We start from the raw sequence: 20,693 nt of genomic DNA on the forward strand, positions 1-20,693 counted from the left end.
GTCATCATTAAACAGTAAAATAAGAATGCCAGGTAACCAAAGAGGGTTAGAAAAACGTGAAACAAATTAATCCCCTCCCCCCAGATGTCTAAAGATCGCCATGCATGGATTTAATTTTTTCAATTGACTTTTGTCAAAGAATCTGGGCAGAAAACTCTTGGCTGAACATCAGCTGCATACAGTCAGATGCAGGAACTGTTCAGGTATTCTGACAGCCGCGAGTGCCAACTGTCAGAAGACAAGAGCGGGGACTGCAGATTCGCCCATCTGTGCTGTTTAGTGTGAATGGTGGATTCTAGTGATGTCTCTTATTTATCCCATGTATGGCCAGTCAATTTCTCTAAATCTAGCCTTATATAATTATATTTTTGTTCAGCCTGAATCAAACAGATCCCTACATCTACACTATACTGCGTGGATGGACAAATCTCTCATGCAGCTATTGTATTCTTCCAGGTGTCAAAATACTGCAACAGTGGCTGCATCTGATTGGATGGTGTTACTACTGTCTGTGTTCAGAAGTTCTCCTTAAACTAGCATCTACTATAACAACCTTGTTGTTTTTCAACTGTATCTTACCATGCATAGCCAGCTTTAGTCCCGTTTCATACTATGAATCGCACAGGAACACACGCATCATTCCTGTTTGATTCACATGCGATTCCGTGCAGTGCGATTTGAGTCCGTTAATTTTGAATGGGCTCAAATCACACTGCATTGCGCCAAAAGTAGTTCATGCACTACTTTTGGAAACATACTACAACCAGTTCACTTGGTACTTTTTTACCATGTGATCCAATGCCTACTAACGCACTGCGTTAGCAACCTTCAGCACTACTTTTGGAAACGCACTGCAACTGGATCACTTGGTACTTTTGTACCATGTGCTCCGATGCAGGCAAATGCACTGCATTAGCAACCTTCATTTGGGATGTCAATAACTTCACATTAACACTTGCTGCTGATCTCAACTGTAGTGCGTTTTGAACATGGTGTGTGGTTTTCCCCATCGCATTTTAGTGTGAACTTAGCCTTAAAGTATAACTAAAAGCAAAACATTTTTTTGGTTTGGTTAGAGTGCAGATGATGCCTGTGCTCCCGTTAGGAGATTCACTTCCTCTATTTTTCTTGTTTACCGTGATCACTGAAAGTGAAAGTAAATCCTACATTCTGGGCTGTCACCAGAACAGGAATAGATGGGAAATCTTCGAAAGGGGACACTAATTCGCTGGTGACAACAACAACCCACTTCCTGTTTTGGCTGTGAATTAGAACATGAATGGAAATCTCCTTAAAAGGAACACAGAAGGCAAAACAAACCTAACAGGGGTTATAACCTTCCTATAATGTATCCAAATGAAAAAACTTTTCAGGACCATTAAAGTGGTTGTAAAGTTTGAAGGTTTTTTTTTACCTTCACGCATTATTCTATGCATGAAGGTAAAAAACCTTCTGTGTGCTGCTCCCTCCGCATCCCCCTAATACTTACCTGAGCCCCATCTCGATCCAGTGGTGTGCACGAGAGCCTTGGCTGTCCCAGGTCTCTCTCTCCTCATTGGCCGAGACACACCGGTGAGCCAATGAGGAAAGAGCGGGGGGGCAGGGCCCAAGTTGTGGCTCTCTGTGTCCTATATAGCAGGACTTGGGAGCAAGCACGCACCAGTGCTCCTATAGCAAGCAGGTTGCTATTGGGGGCACTGGTCAAGGGGGAGGAGCCAGGAGCACCAGCGGGCGGACCGGAGAAGAAGAGGATCGGGGCTGCTCTCTGCAAAACTATTGAACAAAGCAGGTAATGATAACATGTTTGTTATTTTTCAAAGAAAAAAAAACCTAAACTTGTACATACTGGCTTATAGGAAAGGTATGGGTACTGAGTTCTCCTAAGGCAACATATTTTCTCACAATTATTCGTTTTTGATCACAATTACAAAGATCCTAGGCAACTACATTCTAAAGGTCATAGATCAAGAGGGCACATGGACCCACAATCTCTGTGGAGCACAAAGTAGCTACATACTGTAAGTTGTCATGTCTGTTGTTTTACCCCTGCATAATTGCTGCATTACATTTTTATCAACCAAGAAATAATACGTCTTTTTGGCTGTATGCAGACCCTGGTGATTGTGAGGAAAAAGATTCCCGATTCCAACATCAAGACATTGGAAAGCAGCAATGCAATAACCATCACTGAAATAAAGACATGGTTAGAGATTTTTGGAGTCCCAGCTACCACCATCTCTTTGTGGCATAATCAAATATTTCCTTACCTTAACCCCATCATTCTTCTTGTTGCTGCCACTCTTGCCTCCTAGGAAAAGAAAGCAGGCAGTGAGAAGAGCCAATCCAGGAACCAGCAGGATACCGAAGATCAGAAAAAGCATAGTGACCAGTTCTTTGTCTTCAAAGTTCCTGACAAGAACTGACATCAAGCTGGGATAGGCTCAAATGACAAACATTCCTAGACAAGCTGCATTTTAATCAATACAAATTCCACTTTCTGTTGTCCAAATATATACATCAGTTAGGATCCAGTTCAATCATTTTTCGATATGCAGTTCACTTTCACTAGACCAATAAACTTTCTTCAGTAATCTCCATTCATGGCATGTATGCCTTTAACCATGAGCTTCTACCAGTAGAGTGAAGCTCTCATTCATTCTATAGTCAGTCCCTTGACTCCTGGTATCTGAGTCTCCTGTCAGCTTGACTTGCCCTGCTGAAGGCACATTTCTCCTTTTCCGCTCATCCTCTGAGTTGTATCTTTATTTCCAGTCTGTGTACGCCAAGCCCTCACTGCTCACCTCTCTAATAATAGCCCTTTAATGCTTTGGTCATTTGAAGCAAGTATCCCACAAAGACAGCTGCACAAGTATATGATAAACAGTTGTCATTCTATATCTCTTGCTCCCTCGTTCAGTCCTTAAGTGTGACCCAAAATGTCCTGTGGATGGCTTCCAACAGACATTCCACTCGGGGAGAGGAGTGCAGTCAGCAGAAGCCTTTGGAAACAGGAAATATCTTACTAACACCCACTTTACCCATCTATATAACATGAGTTCAAATGAACACAAGAAAAATGTTTTGTAAAACTCTAAAATATGTTTTTTAAAACTGGAAGAAGAATAAATGAAACCTGTGTTGGGAGAAATATCGCCGCTGTCATTACAGACCTCCCCTTCTGAAAAAGCTAGTTGCCTAACTATTGTGCTGATCCAGTTGCATCAATACTTCCAGATGCAGATTTGTTGCTCATTGGGTCTGTGAAGCAGAAAAAAGCCAAGCAATGGTTGCCCCTTGTTTTTCTTTATTTAAACAACCTGTACTGACCATAGCAACCATATCAGTTTATTTATTTTGTTTTCTAATGTTGCCTGGAACAACATACAGCCATAATACAAGAAAAAAAAGACTGCCCAAAGGATTTTGTAAAGCAAGTGAACAATCCAAATGCACACATTCCTGCATTACAAATGGCTGTGTGTATAAGTGGGTGCTGCAGCAACCATTGGCTGGAACCGAACAGAATCAGCATGCCTGATGAAGGGGTCCTGTGAGACTCCGAAACATTGTCTTGCTGTAACTATGTGATCTTTCATTAAAACGTTTGAACCCATAGTGGAAATAATCAAAATAGGTATAAAAACCTTAATAAACAAAACATTGATATGCATTTATAAATGTGAGTAATTACAGATATATTTAACATCACAGATGATTCACATTGGTTGAGCTCACATTGCACAAATCTTGATGCGTTTCGTGAGACAACGATCACTTCCTCAGGAGATGTGAGAGCTCATACATGTCTGTGGGGAAACCAGGTTTCTTCTCTGATGTGTCTCACAGAGTCCCTTGGGCACTCTTTTTTCTTGTATTGTTGCAGTTATACATGGGGCCAAGTCACATTATGGCCACATGCTTCAGCCTTTCATTTTGAAAACAACTTACAACAACCTCGCTACCACCGAAGAGGTCCTCAAGGTCTTCTCAGAAGCCCGCCTCACCACCTGCCCCCTGGACCCTGTCCCCTCACAACTCCTTCGGTCACCCTCCTCCTCCATCCTATGCTCCCTCACTCACATCTTCAATCTTTCCCTCTCTACAGGTGCCTTCCCCTCCCCTCTAAAGCATGCGCACATCACTCCCATACTTAAAAAACCCTCCCTAGACCCCACCAACCTGAACAACCTAAGACCCATCTCCCTGCTGCCATTTACCTCTAAACTCCTAGAACGCTTAGTCTACAATCATCTGAGCTCCCACCTCACTGACAACAACCTTCTCAACCCTTTACAGTCTGGCTTTGGCCCTCTACACTCCAGTGAAACTGCCCTACTAAAACTCTCTAATGACCTACTAACTGCAAAAACCAACGGCCACTATTCAATACTCCTACTACTCGACCTCTCCGTGGCTTTTGACACGGTTGACCATCCCCTCCTCCTCAAAAAACTACACTCCCTTGGCCTCAGAGACTCTGCTCTCTCCTGGTTCTCCTCCTATCTATCACAGTGCTCCTTCAGTGTTACCTATAACGCTGCCACCTCCTCTTCACTCCCTCTCTCTGTAGGGGTCCCTCAAGGTTCTGTCCTTGGACCCCTTCTCTTCTCCATCTACACCTCCTCCCTTGGTCACTTGATAAACTCCCATGGCTTCAATTACCATCTCTATGCTGATGACACGCAAATATATCTGTCTACCCCTCACCCCTTCAGTCTCCACCCGCATCGCTAGCCTACTAAGTGACATATCAGCTTGGATGTCACTTTACTTCCTCAAACTCTACCTTTCTAAAACTGAGCTCCTAGTATTCCCCCCTGCCCCTGCCACCTCCACTGACTTCACCATAAATATCGATAACACAATCATTAGTCCATCCCCTCATGCCAGGGTACTAGGTGTAATCCTAGACTCCCATCTGTCCTTCCAGCCCCAGATCCAATCGCTGACAAAATCATGTAGACTTCACCTCCGCAACATCTCCAAGATACGACCATTCCTAACCCTCGGAAACCACTAAGCAACTTATTCACTCCCTTGTCATATCACGCCTCGACTACTGTAACTCCCTCCTCATTGGCCTACCTCATCGCAGGCTATCCCCCCTTCAGTCTATCATGAATGCTGCTGCCAGACTCATCCACCTCACTAACCGCTCTGTATCTACCACCCCTCTCTGCCAATCCCTCCACTGGCTCCCAGTTGCCCAACGGATAAAATTCAAAACACTAACTATGACATACAAAGCCATCCACAACACTGCCCCAATTTACATATCAGATCTTATCTCTAAATATCACCCAAACCGTACACTCTGCTCCTCGCAAGACCTCCTACTCTCTAGCTCCCTTATCTCCTCCTTCCATGCTCGTCTCCAAGACTTCTCCAGGGCGTCACCCATCCTCTGCAACTCCCTACCCCAATCTATCAGACTATCACCTACTCTACTTACCTTTAGGCGATCATTGAAAACCTATCTCTTCAGGGAAGCCTATCCCGCCCTCTGCTAATACTGGAATCCTCTACGCTTCCAACCACTCCATCCCCCACAATTTTACCTATTGTACCACTCACCCCTCCCTCCTAGATTGTAAGCTCCAAGGAGCAGGGCCCTCAATTCCCTCTTGTATTCAACTGTATTGTTACTGTATTGTCTCCCACTATAATGTAAAGCACTGAGCAAACCGTTGGCGCTACATAAATCCTGTATAATAATAATAACTTACACCCTTAAACAGGCAATACACAGATCACATTTTTGCTGATTTGCCTGGATTTTGTTGCGTGCTGGCCCTATCGGCATCACTCAGCTTGACAAAAGTCGATCTTTCTATGAAAGGAGCTAGGTAGAAACTTCCTAGCCAAACAGTGCCTGCATCCAATCAGATGCAGGAACAGTTTGGGCATTCTGATACAAAATGCAATAGCTGGCCCTATGGATATGTCCATCTACTGTTGATGCGGGAATGGAGTGATTTCCTTCATTCCTCTGAATGGGTATGCACATACTGTCCTTATCAGGGCTGCATGATTGTTCTCATTTTTTTTTTTTTTGTGGTCTGTGAATGAAGGCAGACCTGTTTTCCCAATGCACAGATTATGGTATACAGTGGAGGATAGGCCACAGTATAGGCACTCAGCAGCAAATGATTGTATCTCCTAGATTGTAAGCTCCAAGGAGCAGGGCTCTCGAACCCCTCGTGTATTGAATCGTATTGTTACTGTACTGTCTCGTGTACTGTCTCCCATTATAATGTAAAGCGCTGAGCAAACTATTGGAGCTATATAAATCCTGTATTATAATAATAATAAATGGATAGAATCAACTAACTTGCTCTCCTTAGACAATCAGATGATCTAATTAGAATATGACTTATCAGAAATTTTTTTCTCCTCAGATATTCAAGTCTCAAAGCACAGGTTCTTATTTTTAGACACTAAACTCAAGGAAACCTGGATTGAGCCATAGCACCAGAATATTTTCTTTATTCCCACGTAGGTTACACGATGGCTCTATAGTGTTCTGAAAATGTTCTGTTTTATTATGTTTTAGTCAGGGGATGAGATGGGGAAGATTTGTAAAAAACTAGAAAGCATTTTGTAGTTCACCCCCTGCTATCCCCCAAACCAATGGAAGCACTGGTATTATTCTAGTTATTTATTATATGCCATTGCTATGTTGTAGTTAGTACCACATGTACAGCAGGCACTCCCTGAGTGCATAGAATAGCATTTGGTTGATAGGATGGTTATAGGATAGATCTTGGTAATTGCTTCTATACTATATTGATATTGCATGTAAAAGATAAGATTCATTGTTGTGGCAGATACAAATGCTTCTAACCAGGCAAGCACAGCATCCCACTTTTGCACACATATGGGAGGATTAAAACTTACAGTGAAATGGTTTTGAGCGTTGGAGTGGGATGATGGAAAATGGTCAATTTCCTTTAAAGTTCATATAGGCGTAAGATAATTGCCTGTTTAATTGACTTCAACTAAATCAGGTGGCAGTCATTTTGCACAGGGATTGCCTGCAAATTCTCCTATACATGATAAGCTTCCATATCAAGCAAAATGAGCATGAATATCTATGTAATGATCATCTCTAAAGACAAACATGTGGAAGCCAGATCACACCTGCTTGTTGACCTATTGCCAGCAGTGTTCTCTGTCCTGTCTGTATTCTCTGCAGTGAAAATGGTACTATAATACACAAAGAAGTGGTTATCACTTACCAGAGAAATTCCTGGTTGCCAGCATTGTGGTCAAGATAGCACCCTAAATTTGCAACAGAAAACACAATTATGAGAGCAATTAGATACTAAGAGGTAATCTTATTAATCTGTATAGATATATCCAAAGTAAAGATTTACTTTTAAAGAAGTTTTTAAAGTCTAAATACATTGTTCAATATATTTATCAACATGCCTCTCTGTATCAGATTTGACAAGCAAATCATTATTTGTGAATCTATTGCAAAGTTTCGTACCTAGAAAACCAGCCAGTAACAGCAATTTCTGTTGCATACTGGCAACTCTAAGTGGTTGCCTTGTAGTTTGCAGCAGTATTGCCATGTGTACACCTTCAGTTGGCCATTGGGCTGCCTATCAGGTCTATCAGGAACAACAGCCAACTGAAGGAGCTCACATAGCAGGCTGAATGTGTTGCTGCTAATTGTGAGATAGTGACTTATTATTGTCAGCCTACAAGCTAAAATAAAGTGCTGTTACTGGCAAGATCTCCAGTATGAAATTTTGCAATATATTCATAAAATACAGTGAGACATCATGTCAAACATGTATTTTGGGTTTACATACACTTTAAACCAAAGGACTGTGCAAGGGACCAGAAGGTATTCATTGGGTATGGAGGAAAAGAGAGCTTATTAGTATAAGAAAACACTTTTATAGTAAGAGCAATTAAACTGTGATATCTCCTACTACAGGACAAATGACAAATTAAAAAAAAAAAAGATGTGAATATTTTTCTTACAGCGAATGGAATTTGGAAGCATTATAGTGTATTTAAAGCCAAAAAAAAGTTTTTCATTTTGGATAGAGTGGTGAAGGGTTTAGAAACTTTGTATGGTTTTTATTGGTGTCTGAAAAGTACTTTATATCAGTTTAAAGCTAATAAAGTCTAAAGCTAATATATTAGTGGAGCTTTTGGCATTAGAGTTCCAGATCTTGTTCCAATCTGCAGTACTTGCATGGTCAAAATCAGGCCTGGGACATGTATACCCATGCAACATCTATTTTCAAAGTTTATGAGAAGGGATGTCAAGACACGCTGTTAAAGTAAGGAAGAAATTAAATGCTGATGTTACCTATAATGAAAGGCAAGTGTGTTGGGTGCTTCATGAGTTTCCCACAAGTACTGTAAGGTTTTGATGCTGGTGAATGTTAGTAAAGTATAGATATCCAAGAAACCCTTGCATATCCACCAGCCTTTGCATATTCCCATCATTGCATTCGTGATGGGAAGAGAAGACACCTTCTTATTCCAACCTGGGGCAAGTGGAGCAAAATGATTCTTCCAAAGTATTTTTTTACTTTAAGGGTGGGCATACTTATGTCATTCCTAGGTTGGAATGGAGGGATAACCTGATTAGTGAGAAAATTGCTACCTTCTGTTTTCGCATATAACAAGGCTAAGGTTGCTATGTGTGCTGCTTATAATAATTTGCTAGTATAGAAATCCTATATAAGTCCTCTCTAAGTTTTTGAAGATATGATGTGGTTCTATTGATTCTGGGTCTTGTGGTGCCCTATATAAAGTGCATTAATATGTTTTGGAGAGAGCAACCCTTACTGGTAGCACTCAAAAGAGTAAGCAACTTAGGAAGGTTAGTCATGTTTATGGCATTTATTTGCCTGTCAAGATATGTGGTAGGGGTTACAGCTCTCCAACAATGTACTAAATATGCAGATGAATGGAAGAAAGCTTGCCCTGTATGATGAGTCACATGTTAGAGTAAGATGAATGCCTAAGTAGGGGGGGTGACTGGTCCAACTGAAAGTAAAGCTTCATTGCGCTGACTGGAGGGTTTCTGGATTCAATGAGACATTTATAGCTTTAGAGACTGCAGTAAATTTGTTCAAAGTTTGCAGTTGGCAAGGGAATAAGATGTGGGGTTAAGTAATAAAGAAAATATCATTAATAAACATAGTAAGTTTGTTTAGGCAAACTATGTCTAGGCCCTTGATATCTCTGTGCTGATGAAGAGAAGTGGGAAAAATGTGAATCCCTGAAATTGATTAGATTGGTATCTACAGTATCTTACCATGTATCTCAGGGTTGGTCATGTAACTAGGTCATGTAAGTAGCTACCAGCCACTTAGGAAGTTTTCCTTGAAACCCCCTCCCCATTAATGTATATGGCTAGGATATCATGTCAAAGGCTTTTTCCATATCAATGGACTGTGGGAATATTTCTTGTGAGCATTTCTGGGTAGGGTAAGTAAGATAAAGTATTTTGCTTGCCTAGGGAGGACGAATCCAGTTTGTAGTAGTAGTATCCCAGTTAAGGATCTTTGTGAATATTTCTAAATCTATATTGAGAAAAGAAATGGGTCTGAAATTCAACCTGGTTTTGGTAATTTTTTTTTGGCTTCTGCTTCATCACAATATGGGAACAATTTACAAGCCTATCCAAAATTGTGTAAAAAAAAAAAAAAAGTTTGGCTTTGGATATACTGTATAGATACTTCACATTTTTGATGTTTGGATTACACACGCTGTGTGCTTGTTTAAGTTGTTTTTTTTTTGTCATTTTGGTTTTAATTATTTTAATAATATCCTCATTTTAATAAACAGGGCATCCAGGACACTTAGCTTATTTCTTTTTCTAATAAACAAATCTGTGTATAACACGATCTTAAAACAAAATGTACTGCGATTATACAACAAGAAGTTATGCATGCTGGGGGCCTATACAAAGTAATATAATGATTCTATACTGATCATGTACTTCCTTTAATATAAATAAAGCATTAAATTGTGGCTTAGAGGACATACAACTTGGCACATTTCATCACTTACAGCCTACAGAATGATTTACGGACTCCTATGAATAAAGCGATAGTGTTAATAATCTGCTAATACCCCACATTGTTGAAAGTGATCCAGGGTAAATAGAAAATCACTGCACAATATTCTCTATTGCTCTGCCAAAGCTACAAATGTACAATGCTTCCGTATTTACAGCTTCATAATTAGAACACTCCATACAAAGAAAGGATTCCTGAGAATACTTGTGTGGGATTACTCTAAATGTCACAGCGGAAATATGATTTCAGATTACAATAAACACCACAAAGGTTTTTTTGTTGTTAGTTTCCTTGTGCAGGGACAGGCATAGGGTATATTGCCATCTGGGGGGCTAACAGAATAAGGGAGACTGAGTGGGTTTAAATGTAAAGGGGCAAGGTTGTTTTGAAACATGAACACAGAATCCACTCCTTTTTGACACATTAATACCATTTCAAAAACTACTGGAGCCAGCATAGTGTGTGTGCTTTTGTGTCTGAACTGGCAGCAGCACCTTTTTCATCCCTCAAAGATTCAGTCCATGCCAGGGGCGGACTGACAACTCATGGGGCCCCCGGGCAATAGGGGATCATGGGGCCCCTGTGTCCTTGCCCTAACTCAAAAAAGCCTATGAAAAAGGTACCAGGGGCATCTCATAGGGCCCCCTACTGACCCCGGGCCCTCGGGCACTGCCCGAGTTTCCAAATGTTTAGTCCGCCCCTGGTCCATGCAGTACAACCCATGGGCCCTTAAAATGTTTTCTCTCTTATACAAAGATTGAATTCTCCTAGGAAGTTGACATTTGGCTGTGCACCTTCCCACATCCCATGTCTCATGATTAGCAGGTAAGACTGCCCATCAATGAATGAGTGACTCAGGGAGGTGGACAAAAATAAGGAGAGTGCCAGCTGCCTATTGGGAAGTTTGTCTTGGAATATCAGAAGTCCACAACTTTAGGATCAGCCAGGGTGGTCTGGGTGGCAAGTGCCACTGAGCTGGTTTAAGTGTATAGATTACTAAAAAAGAACATAGGAAAAAAGGTTTTAGGTTGGCTGAGCTTCAAAAGAGTTTTGTAACTCCACTTTTCTTTTACTGTTCTTTTGCTGTATTTTCACACAAATACCCAGAGGTAGCAGGACAAGGGAGAACATGTAGGACCCCTATGATTAAGTCCCAGTGAATGGGGCGAAACATGTCAGGGGGCATGGCGTGAGGAGCAGCATTGACTGAGGCTTTCACATCTATGCATCCACACTTGGATTTGCTATGGTGAGCAGCAATTTCATGCTTAAATGTTCATTGCTCACTGGATGAGTTTTTCTCATGCTGGCATCCCTACTATCCCGAGTGCCAATGAGGCCCTACACCTCAGCCTGGAGCGGCACCACCAAGTACTAATGGCCTTAATGTAAAGCAACCACAATTCATTGGTGTTGTGTTCCCCTTATAAACCTTCTTTCCCAGGCACTGACCTATGAGTATATTGCACATATAACCCTGGGAAGAGGAAAAATAACTTAATAATCTACTTTTCAGAGATGACTGAATAGTTCTTTCTCATGATTATAGTTCAATATGTACCTTCAGCTTCCTCCTGGCATTGAACTTCTTCAGGCAGTCGACTGTCTCCTGTCTGTGCATACAGGAAGCCACTGTAGAACGGTGCTGAAAGAGAAATGATCAAATTCAGTATCTACACACAGACGGTAAAGATAAGTATATGAGGGATTAGATAATGGTTCTGGTAGTGAAAGAAGGATCCACTCACGGAAATCCATGGGTGTTTCAGTGCTTCAGCAGCAGTTATTCTTTTTGAGGGGTTTATGGTCAACATCTTGTTAATGAGGTCCTTTGCTTCTGGAGTTACTGTGTCCCACTCAGGGGAAGGAAACTGATCGATGAAAGGGGGAAAGAACAAGTTTTATTACTGCTTACAATACAATTGTAAAAAAAAAGAGTCATTGTCAGGGGCGGACTGACAACTCATGGGGCCCCCGGGCAATAGGAGATTATGGGGCCCCTGTATCCTCGCCCACACCCAAAAAAGCCTATGAAAAAGCCAATGAAAGGTACCAGAGGCATCTCATGGGGCCCCCTACTGACCCGGGCCCTCGGGCAGTGCCCGAGTGCTCAAATGGTCAGTCCACCCCTGGTCATTGTTAAAAGATTTCCCAAGACCTTAAATGCAGCAGCAGTCAAACAATGTTTCTTGGCTTGAATTCCTTTAGCACTGGTAGCTGGGCAAATGTAGATGTAAAGGCAAATTAGGCCCCCTGTTCCTTATCTACATGTAACCACAGGGTGTAGTAGTGTCTTTGCTGTAGATAGTAAAATTTTAGGTTTGTTACCGGTATTATTTCCTACTTATGTTAGGACTCCTATAGGTTACAGTACAAAGACTTACAAAAGCACCACATATTCACATATTTTGAGGAATGGACCCAAGTAAGTCATTACATCCTGATTTTAGATGCATGTTTTAGATGCTTGTCTCCAGGACTTCTCCCGAACTTCTCCCATCCTATGGAACTCCCTACCCCAATCTGTCCAACTATCCCCTAACCTATCCACTTTTAGACGATCCCTGAAAACCATTCTCTTTAAAGAAGCCTATCCTGCTTCTAACTAGTAAACTGTCTTTTATTTCCTCCAGCAGCTCGTCCCCCAGAGCTATTACCTTTTGTATCACTTGACCCTTCCTCCTAGATTCTAAGCTCTAACGAGCAGGGCCCTCTGTTTCCTCTTGTACCAAATTTTATTGGAACTATTATGTCTACCTGCATTTTGTAAAGCGCTGCACAAACTGTTGGCGCTATATAAATCCTGTATAATAATAATTGTTATTAGTCCTGCTAATTAGTTTGGTATGATGCTGTGGAATTTTGTTGTTTTTCTTGTAGTTTTCCCTTTGCTTCATCTGTTGGTTGTAAACTTGACTGAGCTGGTTGCGACTCTCTCATACCTCTTATGCTTGCAATAAGTGGGACAATAACATACAGTGGCTCGACCAGCATAGCTTACAAAAATCTCCAATAGCAGAGGAAAGGCATATAGATACCATTTTCATTGTATAATTTCTTCCTTAGCACACATGGAAACCTTGCTAAACTGAGGCATTTTATCCATGACTGCCAGTGGACCACATCTTTCTCTGCTTTGCTGACTTCATCCAGGCAATATAAGTTATATCAAGCAAGCATCCTCCAGATTTAGCTTGTGCCTGTCCTTGTCCAACTAAAAGGACACTAAGACAGTTACTTTAGATCACAAGCACCCCTTAGTGCTTTTTAGACATGTGCAGTTTGTTTCATTCCGAATTGAAATTCGGACACATTTTCTGTTATACAAAGATTCAGATGTATCCAAATTCCGAATTACAATAGTAATGAATTTAAACTAATCTGAAATAATGAAACAAAATTTGGCTGAAATTCGAATTGATTCAAATTTGAAAAACACATTCGCAAACAAATTCGAAAACAAATTTGAAAACAAATTCGATTTTGAAAACAAGAATAGAATAAAATAGAACAGAAAATAAAGAAATAGGAAAGAACAGAACAGAATAGAAAATAATAGAATAGAAAAGAATAGAGGAAAAAGAACAGAATAGAACATAAAAGAATAGAACAGAATACAGTAGAAAATAATAGAGTAAAACAGAGCAAAATAGAATAGAAAAAAAGGAATAGGATAGAATCAATTAGAATAGAAAAAAATAGAAAAGATTAGAATAGAATAGCAAATCAAAGAATAGGATAGAAAATAATAGAAAAGATTAGAATAGAATAGCAAATCAAAGAATAGGATAGAAAAGAATAGAAAAGATTAGAATAAAGAATCAAAGAATAGAATAGAATAGAATAGTATAGAAAAACAATAGAATAAAATAAAATAAAAAGAATACAACTGCCTTCCAAAATGCAAATTTTGAATAGAATGAATTTGAATTTAAACAGAATATGTTAGAATATAGTATAAAAGAATATAAAAGAATAGAATAGCTTAGAAAAGACTAAAATACTTTACAGAAAATTGTGAACTGCCCTATTGTGACTTGAGTAGTGATCAACAAAGGCACTGTGAAAATTTAGCAGAAATAGAAATTTCCGATATGGTCATGCATATACCATAGCCCATATACCATAAAAACCATATATGGATTGTGGATTATGGATTGTAACCTTAGAATTATTATTGAACTTGTTAGAATTATTTTCTAATCTGTTAGAATTGCTTTCGAATCCAATCAAATTATTTTTGAATCCGTTAAAATTATTTTCAAATTTATTCACAATTTCAAATTCAGTTGAATTCGAATAAAGGAAACAAATTCTGAAAAATGAATTAAACGAATTTAACTAATCAAACAAAATGAAATGAGTCAAATAATGAAATGAAATGAAACAAAATAAATGTTTTCATCTTGCACATGTCTAGTGCCTTGCATGCAATAAGATCTGGTTTCAGGACTGGTTATCTGTAGAAATATGGACTCTCTAAACGAAATCAGTCAAAGTCAAAACAAAACAAAAAAAAACTATTTGTTTTCATTTTGCACATGTCTAGTGCCTTGCAGTTAATAATATGGGGTTTTAGGACTGGTTATCTGTAGAAATATGGACTCTCTATATACAGTGGGGATCAAAGGTTTGGGCACCCCAGCTAAAAATTTGTATTAATGTGCATAAAGAAGCCAAGGAAAGATGGAAAAATCTCCAAAAGGCATCAAATTACAGATTAGACATTCTTAGTGTCAACAAAAGTTAGATTTTATTTTATTTCCATCATTTACCCTTTCAAAATAACAGAAAACAAAAAAATGGCAGAGTTAATATCTTGTACTGCCCCCTTTGGCAAGTATCACAGCTTGTAAACGCTTTTTGTAGCCAGCCAAGAGTCTTTCAATTCTTGTTTGAGGTATCTTTGCCCATTCTTCCTTACAAAAGTCTTCCAGTTCTTTGAGATTTCTGGGCTGTCTGTCACGCACTGCTCTTTTAAGGTCTATCCGTAGATTTTCAATTATGTTGAGGTCAGGAGATTGTGAAGGCCATGGCAAAACCTTCAGTTTACGCCCCTTTTTTTATTCCCCCGTGGATTTCGAGGTGTGTTTAGGATCATTATCCATTTGTAGAAGCCATCCTCTGTTTAACTTCAGCTTTTTCACAGATGGCATCAAGTTACCATCCAAAATTTGCTGAAATTTTATTGAATCCATTTTTCCTTCTACTCGTGAGATGTTCCCTGTGCCACTGGCTGCAACACAACCCCAAAGCATGATTGACCCAAACCCATGCTTAACAGTTGGACAGAGGTTCTTTTCATTAAATTCTGTGCCCCTTCTTCTCCAAACGTACCTTTGCTCATTCCGGCCAAAAAGTTCAATTTTAACCTCATCGGTCCACAGAACTTATTTCCAAAATGCATCAGGCTTGTCTATATGTTCATTTGCAAAGTTCAAACGATGATTTTTGTGGTGAGGACGTAGAAGAGGTTTTCTTCTGATGACTCTTCCATGAAGACCATATTTGTACAAGTATCTCTTTATAGTGGAATAGTGTACCACAACTCCAGTGTCTGCCAGATCTTTCTGGAGGGATCGTGCAGTCAAACGTGGGTTTTGAATTGTTTTTCTCACAATCCTGCGAGCTGTTCTGTCTGATATTTTTCTTGGTCTTCCAGATCTTGCTTTAACTTCCACTGTTCATAATGACTGCCATTTCTTAATTACATTCCGAACAGAGGATATTGACATCTGAAAACGCTTTGCTATCTTCTTATAGCCTTCTCCAGCTTTGTGAGCGTCAACTATTTTCAGTTTCAGTTTTCTAGACAACTGCTTAGAAGAACCCATGGTGCTGATTGTTGGGGCAAGGTCAGATGAGTCTGGGCATTTAAAACCTTTGAGATTGACATCACCTGGTCTTCCCAGACGATGATTGAGATGATTGAGAACAATCCATGACACTGGCAGGTCTCAGCTTGGCATAGGGGGCAGTGCATGCTATAAATTCTGCAGGGTGCCCAAACTTTTGCAGACACATTTTTTTGTTTTCTGTTATTTTGAAAGTGTAAATGATGGAAATAAAATCTAACTTTTGTTGACATATTATAAGAATGTATAATCTGTAATTTGATGCCTTTTGGAGATTTTTCCATCTTTCCTTGGCTTCTTTATGCACATTAATACAAATTTTTAGCTGGGGTGCCCAAACTTTCGATCCCACTGTATCTATATATCAAGTGCTATTTCTGAGTCCTGCTAAATGAATCCTACATTTGCAGTGTTACGCCTGTTCCCTGCTCTTCTTCAAGTCTAAGTTGAGGACTAAGGTCTGTTTTCCCAGATACCTTTGTAAACTGTTATCATAAACATTTGTCTATACAGACCACCAGTCTTGCATAGTAATATATTTACTGAATGTTTTTGTATATAACATCAAAACAGTTCAGAACAAAATCTTACAACTACCTTACAATAATCTTCTTATCCAATAGCTTTTTTTATGGTTTCCCACATTTTTTAGCCATTATGTCAACATACGCAGCTCAGTAAGATAAACCGGAATTTTGTCCAGTAGATTTACTTACATCGTAAGCTCCTGCTTTGATCTGCTGATACAGCCTGTGCTGATCTTCATCCCAAAAAGGTGGGTAGCCAACAAGTAAGATGTATAGAATAACTCCTAATGGAAAAGGAAATTGATGCAATGATCAGAATATACAATTGACTGTAAATAAAGGTGATATTTGGAGAGATCTGGAGTGAAATCTGGCTATTATTGGACTGCTCAGCCTCAATCAGTAAAGTTCATTGCAGCTTATATACACATTTTGAGGCTGGGCCCTATGTGATAGTCTTGGGTAATGGTATTAGCTCCTAATAATATTTAAAGGAAAGCCCAGACAAGGTATGGTCACATTCACAAATGAAGGTTGGGTCTTGGGTAATGGTGCTTTATATGCCAGGTCTGCTTCTTACTTTCAGATTATACATGTCACATAGAAAGAAAGCCAGTCAGACAGTTATCATGGTATATTATTGGCTGACAACAGAAGATATCACAAAAATAGACACTATGGATTCACTAAGATCACAGTCCTCCTGTTACACAGGTCTGCGACTAAAAAGTTGTTTGATTATTTTCATCTAATTTTCATGTATTTTGGTGTGCTGAAAACAAATAAAATATTGAAAAAACTCCTAGATGTTATGATTTGCCACAAAATGCAAAATTGTCTTCAAATTTATCAAATTTTTTTAATTTTTGGTATTTTTTTTATATTATGGGGTTTTAACCAAATTTAAAGTCCAAATTACTATTAATTAATTCACATAAGTGCATTTAACATATAAAATGTCAAAAAAACCTTAAAGGGGTTGTCCGAGTTATGTAAAAAAAAATATAGCACTGTAAATCTGATGGTCAGCAATATATACATAAGCTAAGCAAGTTTTAGGGAAACAAAATTCTATTTCCTCATTTCCCTAGTTCTCTTCTGGCCCTTTGTTGTTATTTGCAGGCAAACAATCAATGCCCCTCCCCCCCTGCAAAGGGGGTGAATACAAGTGCTGCTCTGAGTGAAATGTCTGACTACTGGGATACTCAGCAGCATGCTGTATGTGTAAGCCTCAACCCTGAGTCTGTGCTTCTAATGGTAGAAGGGGTTAATCTTTCCTGAAGAATCCAGTGGGTGGGATACCAAATACCCTTGTTTTCTGTGTCTATGGGACATTTGAGACCGACAAAATCACTGGACCAAGAAGAGTTGGCAGCCGAGGGTGCTAACTAGAGATGAGCGAATCAAACCAGGCGAAGTGGAATTCGTTTCGAATTTCAGGAAAAATTTGATTCGCGGCGAATCCGAATATTAGCATACTTCGGGTGCGCGAATCGGATTTTTCCTGATCAGCCGGCAAAAGTGTCCCTGCAGAGAGCTCCGCTATTTCTGACAGTTCTCTGACAGTTCCTTCACATGTACAGCGGTTGAAACATTGTATCTATTTGTTTCCATTTAGGATACAGATGTTTTTATTCGGAAATAGATACAATGTTTCAACCGCTGTAAATGTGAAGGAACTGTCAGAGAACTGTCAGAAATAGCGGAGCTCTCTGCAGATACACTTTTTGCTGTACTGGAATACTTCTTCTTTTCATTCTTCTTTTCATTCTTCTCATTCTTCTTTTCATTCTTCTTCTCATTCTTCTTTTCATTCTTCTTCTTTTCATTCTTCTTTTCATTCTTCTCATTCTTCTTTTCTTCTTCATGAAAAGAAGAATGAGAAGAAGAATGAAAAGAAGAATGAAAAGAAGAATGAGAAGAATGAAAAGAAGAATGAAAAGAAGAAGAAGAAGAATGAAAAGAAGAAGAAGAAGAATGAAAAGAAGAATGAGATGAAGAATGAGAAGAATGAAAAGAAGAATGAAAAGAAGAATGAAAAGAAGAAGAAGAAGAATGAAAAGAAGAAGAATGAAAAGAAGAAGAAGAATGAAAAGAAGAATGAGAAGAAGAATGAAAAGAAGAATGAGAAGAATGAAAAGAAGAATGAAAAGAAGAAGAAGAATGAAAAGAAGAATGAGAAGAAGAATGAAAAGAAGAACGAGAAGAATGAAAAGAAGAATGAGAAGAATGAAAAGAAGAATGAAAAGAAGAAGAAGAAGAAGAATGAAAAGAAGAAGAAGAATGAAAAGAAGAATGAAAAGAAGAAGAAGAAGAATCTTTTCATTCTTCTCATTCTTCTTTTCATTCTTCTTCTTCTTCTTTTCATTCTTCTTCTTCTTTTCATTCTTCTTTTCATTCTTCTTCTTCTTCTTTTCATTCTTCTTCTTCTTTTCATTCTTCTTTTCATTCTTCTTCTTCTTCTTTTCATTCTTCTCATTCTTCTTTTCATTCTTCTTCTTCTTCTTCTTTTCATTCTTCTTCTTCTTTTCATTCTTCTTTTCATTCTTCTTCTTCTTCTTTTCATTCTTCTTCTTCTTCTTTTCATTCTTCTTCTTCTTTTCATTCTTCTTCTTCTTCTTTTCATTCTTCTTTTCATTCTTCTCATTCTTCTTTTCATTCTTCTCATTCTTCTTTTCATTCTTCTTCTCATTCTTCTTTTCATTCTTCTTCTTTTCATTCTTCTTTTCATTCTTCTCATTCTTCTTTTTTTCTTCATGAAAAGAAGAATGAGAAGAAGAATGAAAAGAAGAATGAAAAGAAGAAGAAGAATGAAAAGAAGAATGAGAAGAAGAATGAAAAGAAGAATGAAAAGAAGAATGAGAAGAATGAAAAGAAGAATGAAAAGAAGAAGAAGAATGAAAAGAAGAATGAGAAGAAGAATGAAAAGAATAATGAGAAGAAGAATGAGAAAAATGAAAAGAAGAATGAGAAGAATGAAAAGAAGAATGAAAAGAAGAAGAAGAAGAATGAAAAGAAGAAGAAGAATGAAAAGAAGACTGAAAAGAAGAAGAAGAAGAATCTTTTCATTCTTCTCATTCTTCTTTTCATTCTTCTTCTTCTTCTTTTCATTCTTCTTCTTCTTTTCATTCTTCTTCTTCTTCTTTTCATTCTTCTTCTTCTTTTCATTCTTCTTTTCATTCTTCTTCTTCTTCTTTTCATTCTTCTCATTCTTCTTTTCATTCTTCTTCTTCTTCTTTTCATTCTTCTTCTTCTTTTCATTCTTCTTTTCATTCTTCTTCTTCTTTTCATTCTTCTTCTTCTTCTTTTCATTCTTCTTTTCATTCTTCTTCTTCTTTTCATTCTTCTTCTTCTTCTTTTCATTCTTCTCATTCTTCTTTTCATTCTTCTCATTCTTCTTTTCATTCTTCTTTTCATTCTTCTTCTCATTCTTCTTTTCATTCTTCTTCTTTTCATTCTTCTTTTCATTCTTCTCATTCTTCTTTTCTTCTTCATGAGTGTATCTGCAGAGCTCCGCTATTTCTGACAGTTCTCTGACATTCACATTTACAGCGGTTGAAACATTGTATCTATTTGTTTCCATTTATGGAAACAAATAGATACAATGTTTCAACCGCTGTATGGAGTGAATGTCAGAGAACTGTCAGAAATAGCGGAGCTCTGCAGATACACTTAGCGGAGCTCTGCAGATACACTTTTTGCCGGCTTGGAATTCTTCTTATTTTCATCCTACTTCTTCTTCTTCTTCTTCTTCATCCTCATCCTCAGAAGAAGAAGAAGAGGATGAGGATGAAGAAGAAGAAGAAGTAGGATGAAAATAAGAAGAATTCCAAGCCGGCAAAAAGTGTATCTGTCAGAAATAGAGGAGCTCTGCAGATACACTTTTTGTCGGCTTGGAATTCTTCTTATTTTCATCCTACTTCTTCTTCTTCTTCATCCTCATCCTCTTCTTCTTCTTCTTCTGAGGATGAGGATGAGGATGAAGAAGAAGAAGAGGATGAAAATAAGAAGAATTCTAAGCCGGCAAAAAGTGTATCTGCAGAGCTCCGCTAAGTGTATCTGCAGAGCTCCGCTATTTCTGACAGTTCTCTGACATTCACATTTACAGCGGTTGAAACATTGTATCTATTTGTTTCCATTTATGGAAACAAATAGATACAATGTTTCAACCGCTGTATGGAGTGAATGTCAGAGAACTGTCAGAAATAGCGGAGCTCTGCAGATACACTTAGCGGAGCTCTGCAGATACACTTTTTGCC

General features: G+C 38.7%; 1 protein-coding gene and 1 long non-coding RNA gene across 7 annotated transcripts in view; one reads left to right on the top strand and one right to left on the bottom strand.

The window, feature by feature from the left end:
* The window catches only part of CAMK2A (calcium/calmodulin dependent protein kinase II alpha), a 346,233-nt gene that overhangs the window by 44,726 nt on the left and 280,814 nt on the right, over window positions 1-20,693 (bottom strand). For all 5 annotated transcript variants that reach the window (XM_089682134.1, XM_089682135.1, XM_089682136.1 and 2 more), the window contains exons 9-13: window positions 16,624-16,718; window positions 11,801-11,923; window positions 11,614-11,697; window positions 7,239-7,281; window positions 2,268-2,308 (exon numbers count right to left, since the gene is read on the bottom strand). In XM_089682134.1, coding sequence (XP_089538260.1) covers window positions 2,268-2,308; window positions 7,239-7,281; window positions 11,614-11,697; window positions 11,801-11,923; window positions 16,624-16,718 — 386 coding nt within the window. The remainder of the gene's footprint in view (window positions 1-2,267; window positions 2,309-7,238; window positions 7,282-11,613; window positions 11,698-11,800; window positions 11,924-16,623; window positions 16,719-20,693) is intronic.
* LOC149458503 (uncharacterized) overlaps window positions 1,642-20,693 on the top strand; it is a 47,569-nt gene continuing 28,517 nt past the window's right edge. For both annotated transcript variants that reach the window (XR_016313419.1, XR_016313418.1), the window contains exon 1: window positions 1,642-1,789. This is a non-coding gene — a long non-coding RNA (uncharacterized LOC149458503). The remainder of the gene's footprint in view (window positions 1,790-20,693) is intronic.

Source organism: Staurois parvus, unplaced genomic scaffold, assembly GCF_062004578.1.
Source record: "Staurois parvus isolate SC_StPar_1 unplaced genomic scaffold, SC_StPar_1.0 ptg000286l, whole genome shotgun sequence".
Taxonomy (NCBI): Eukaryota; Metazoa; Chordata; class Amphibia; order Anura; family Ranidae; genus Staurois; species Staurois parvus.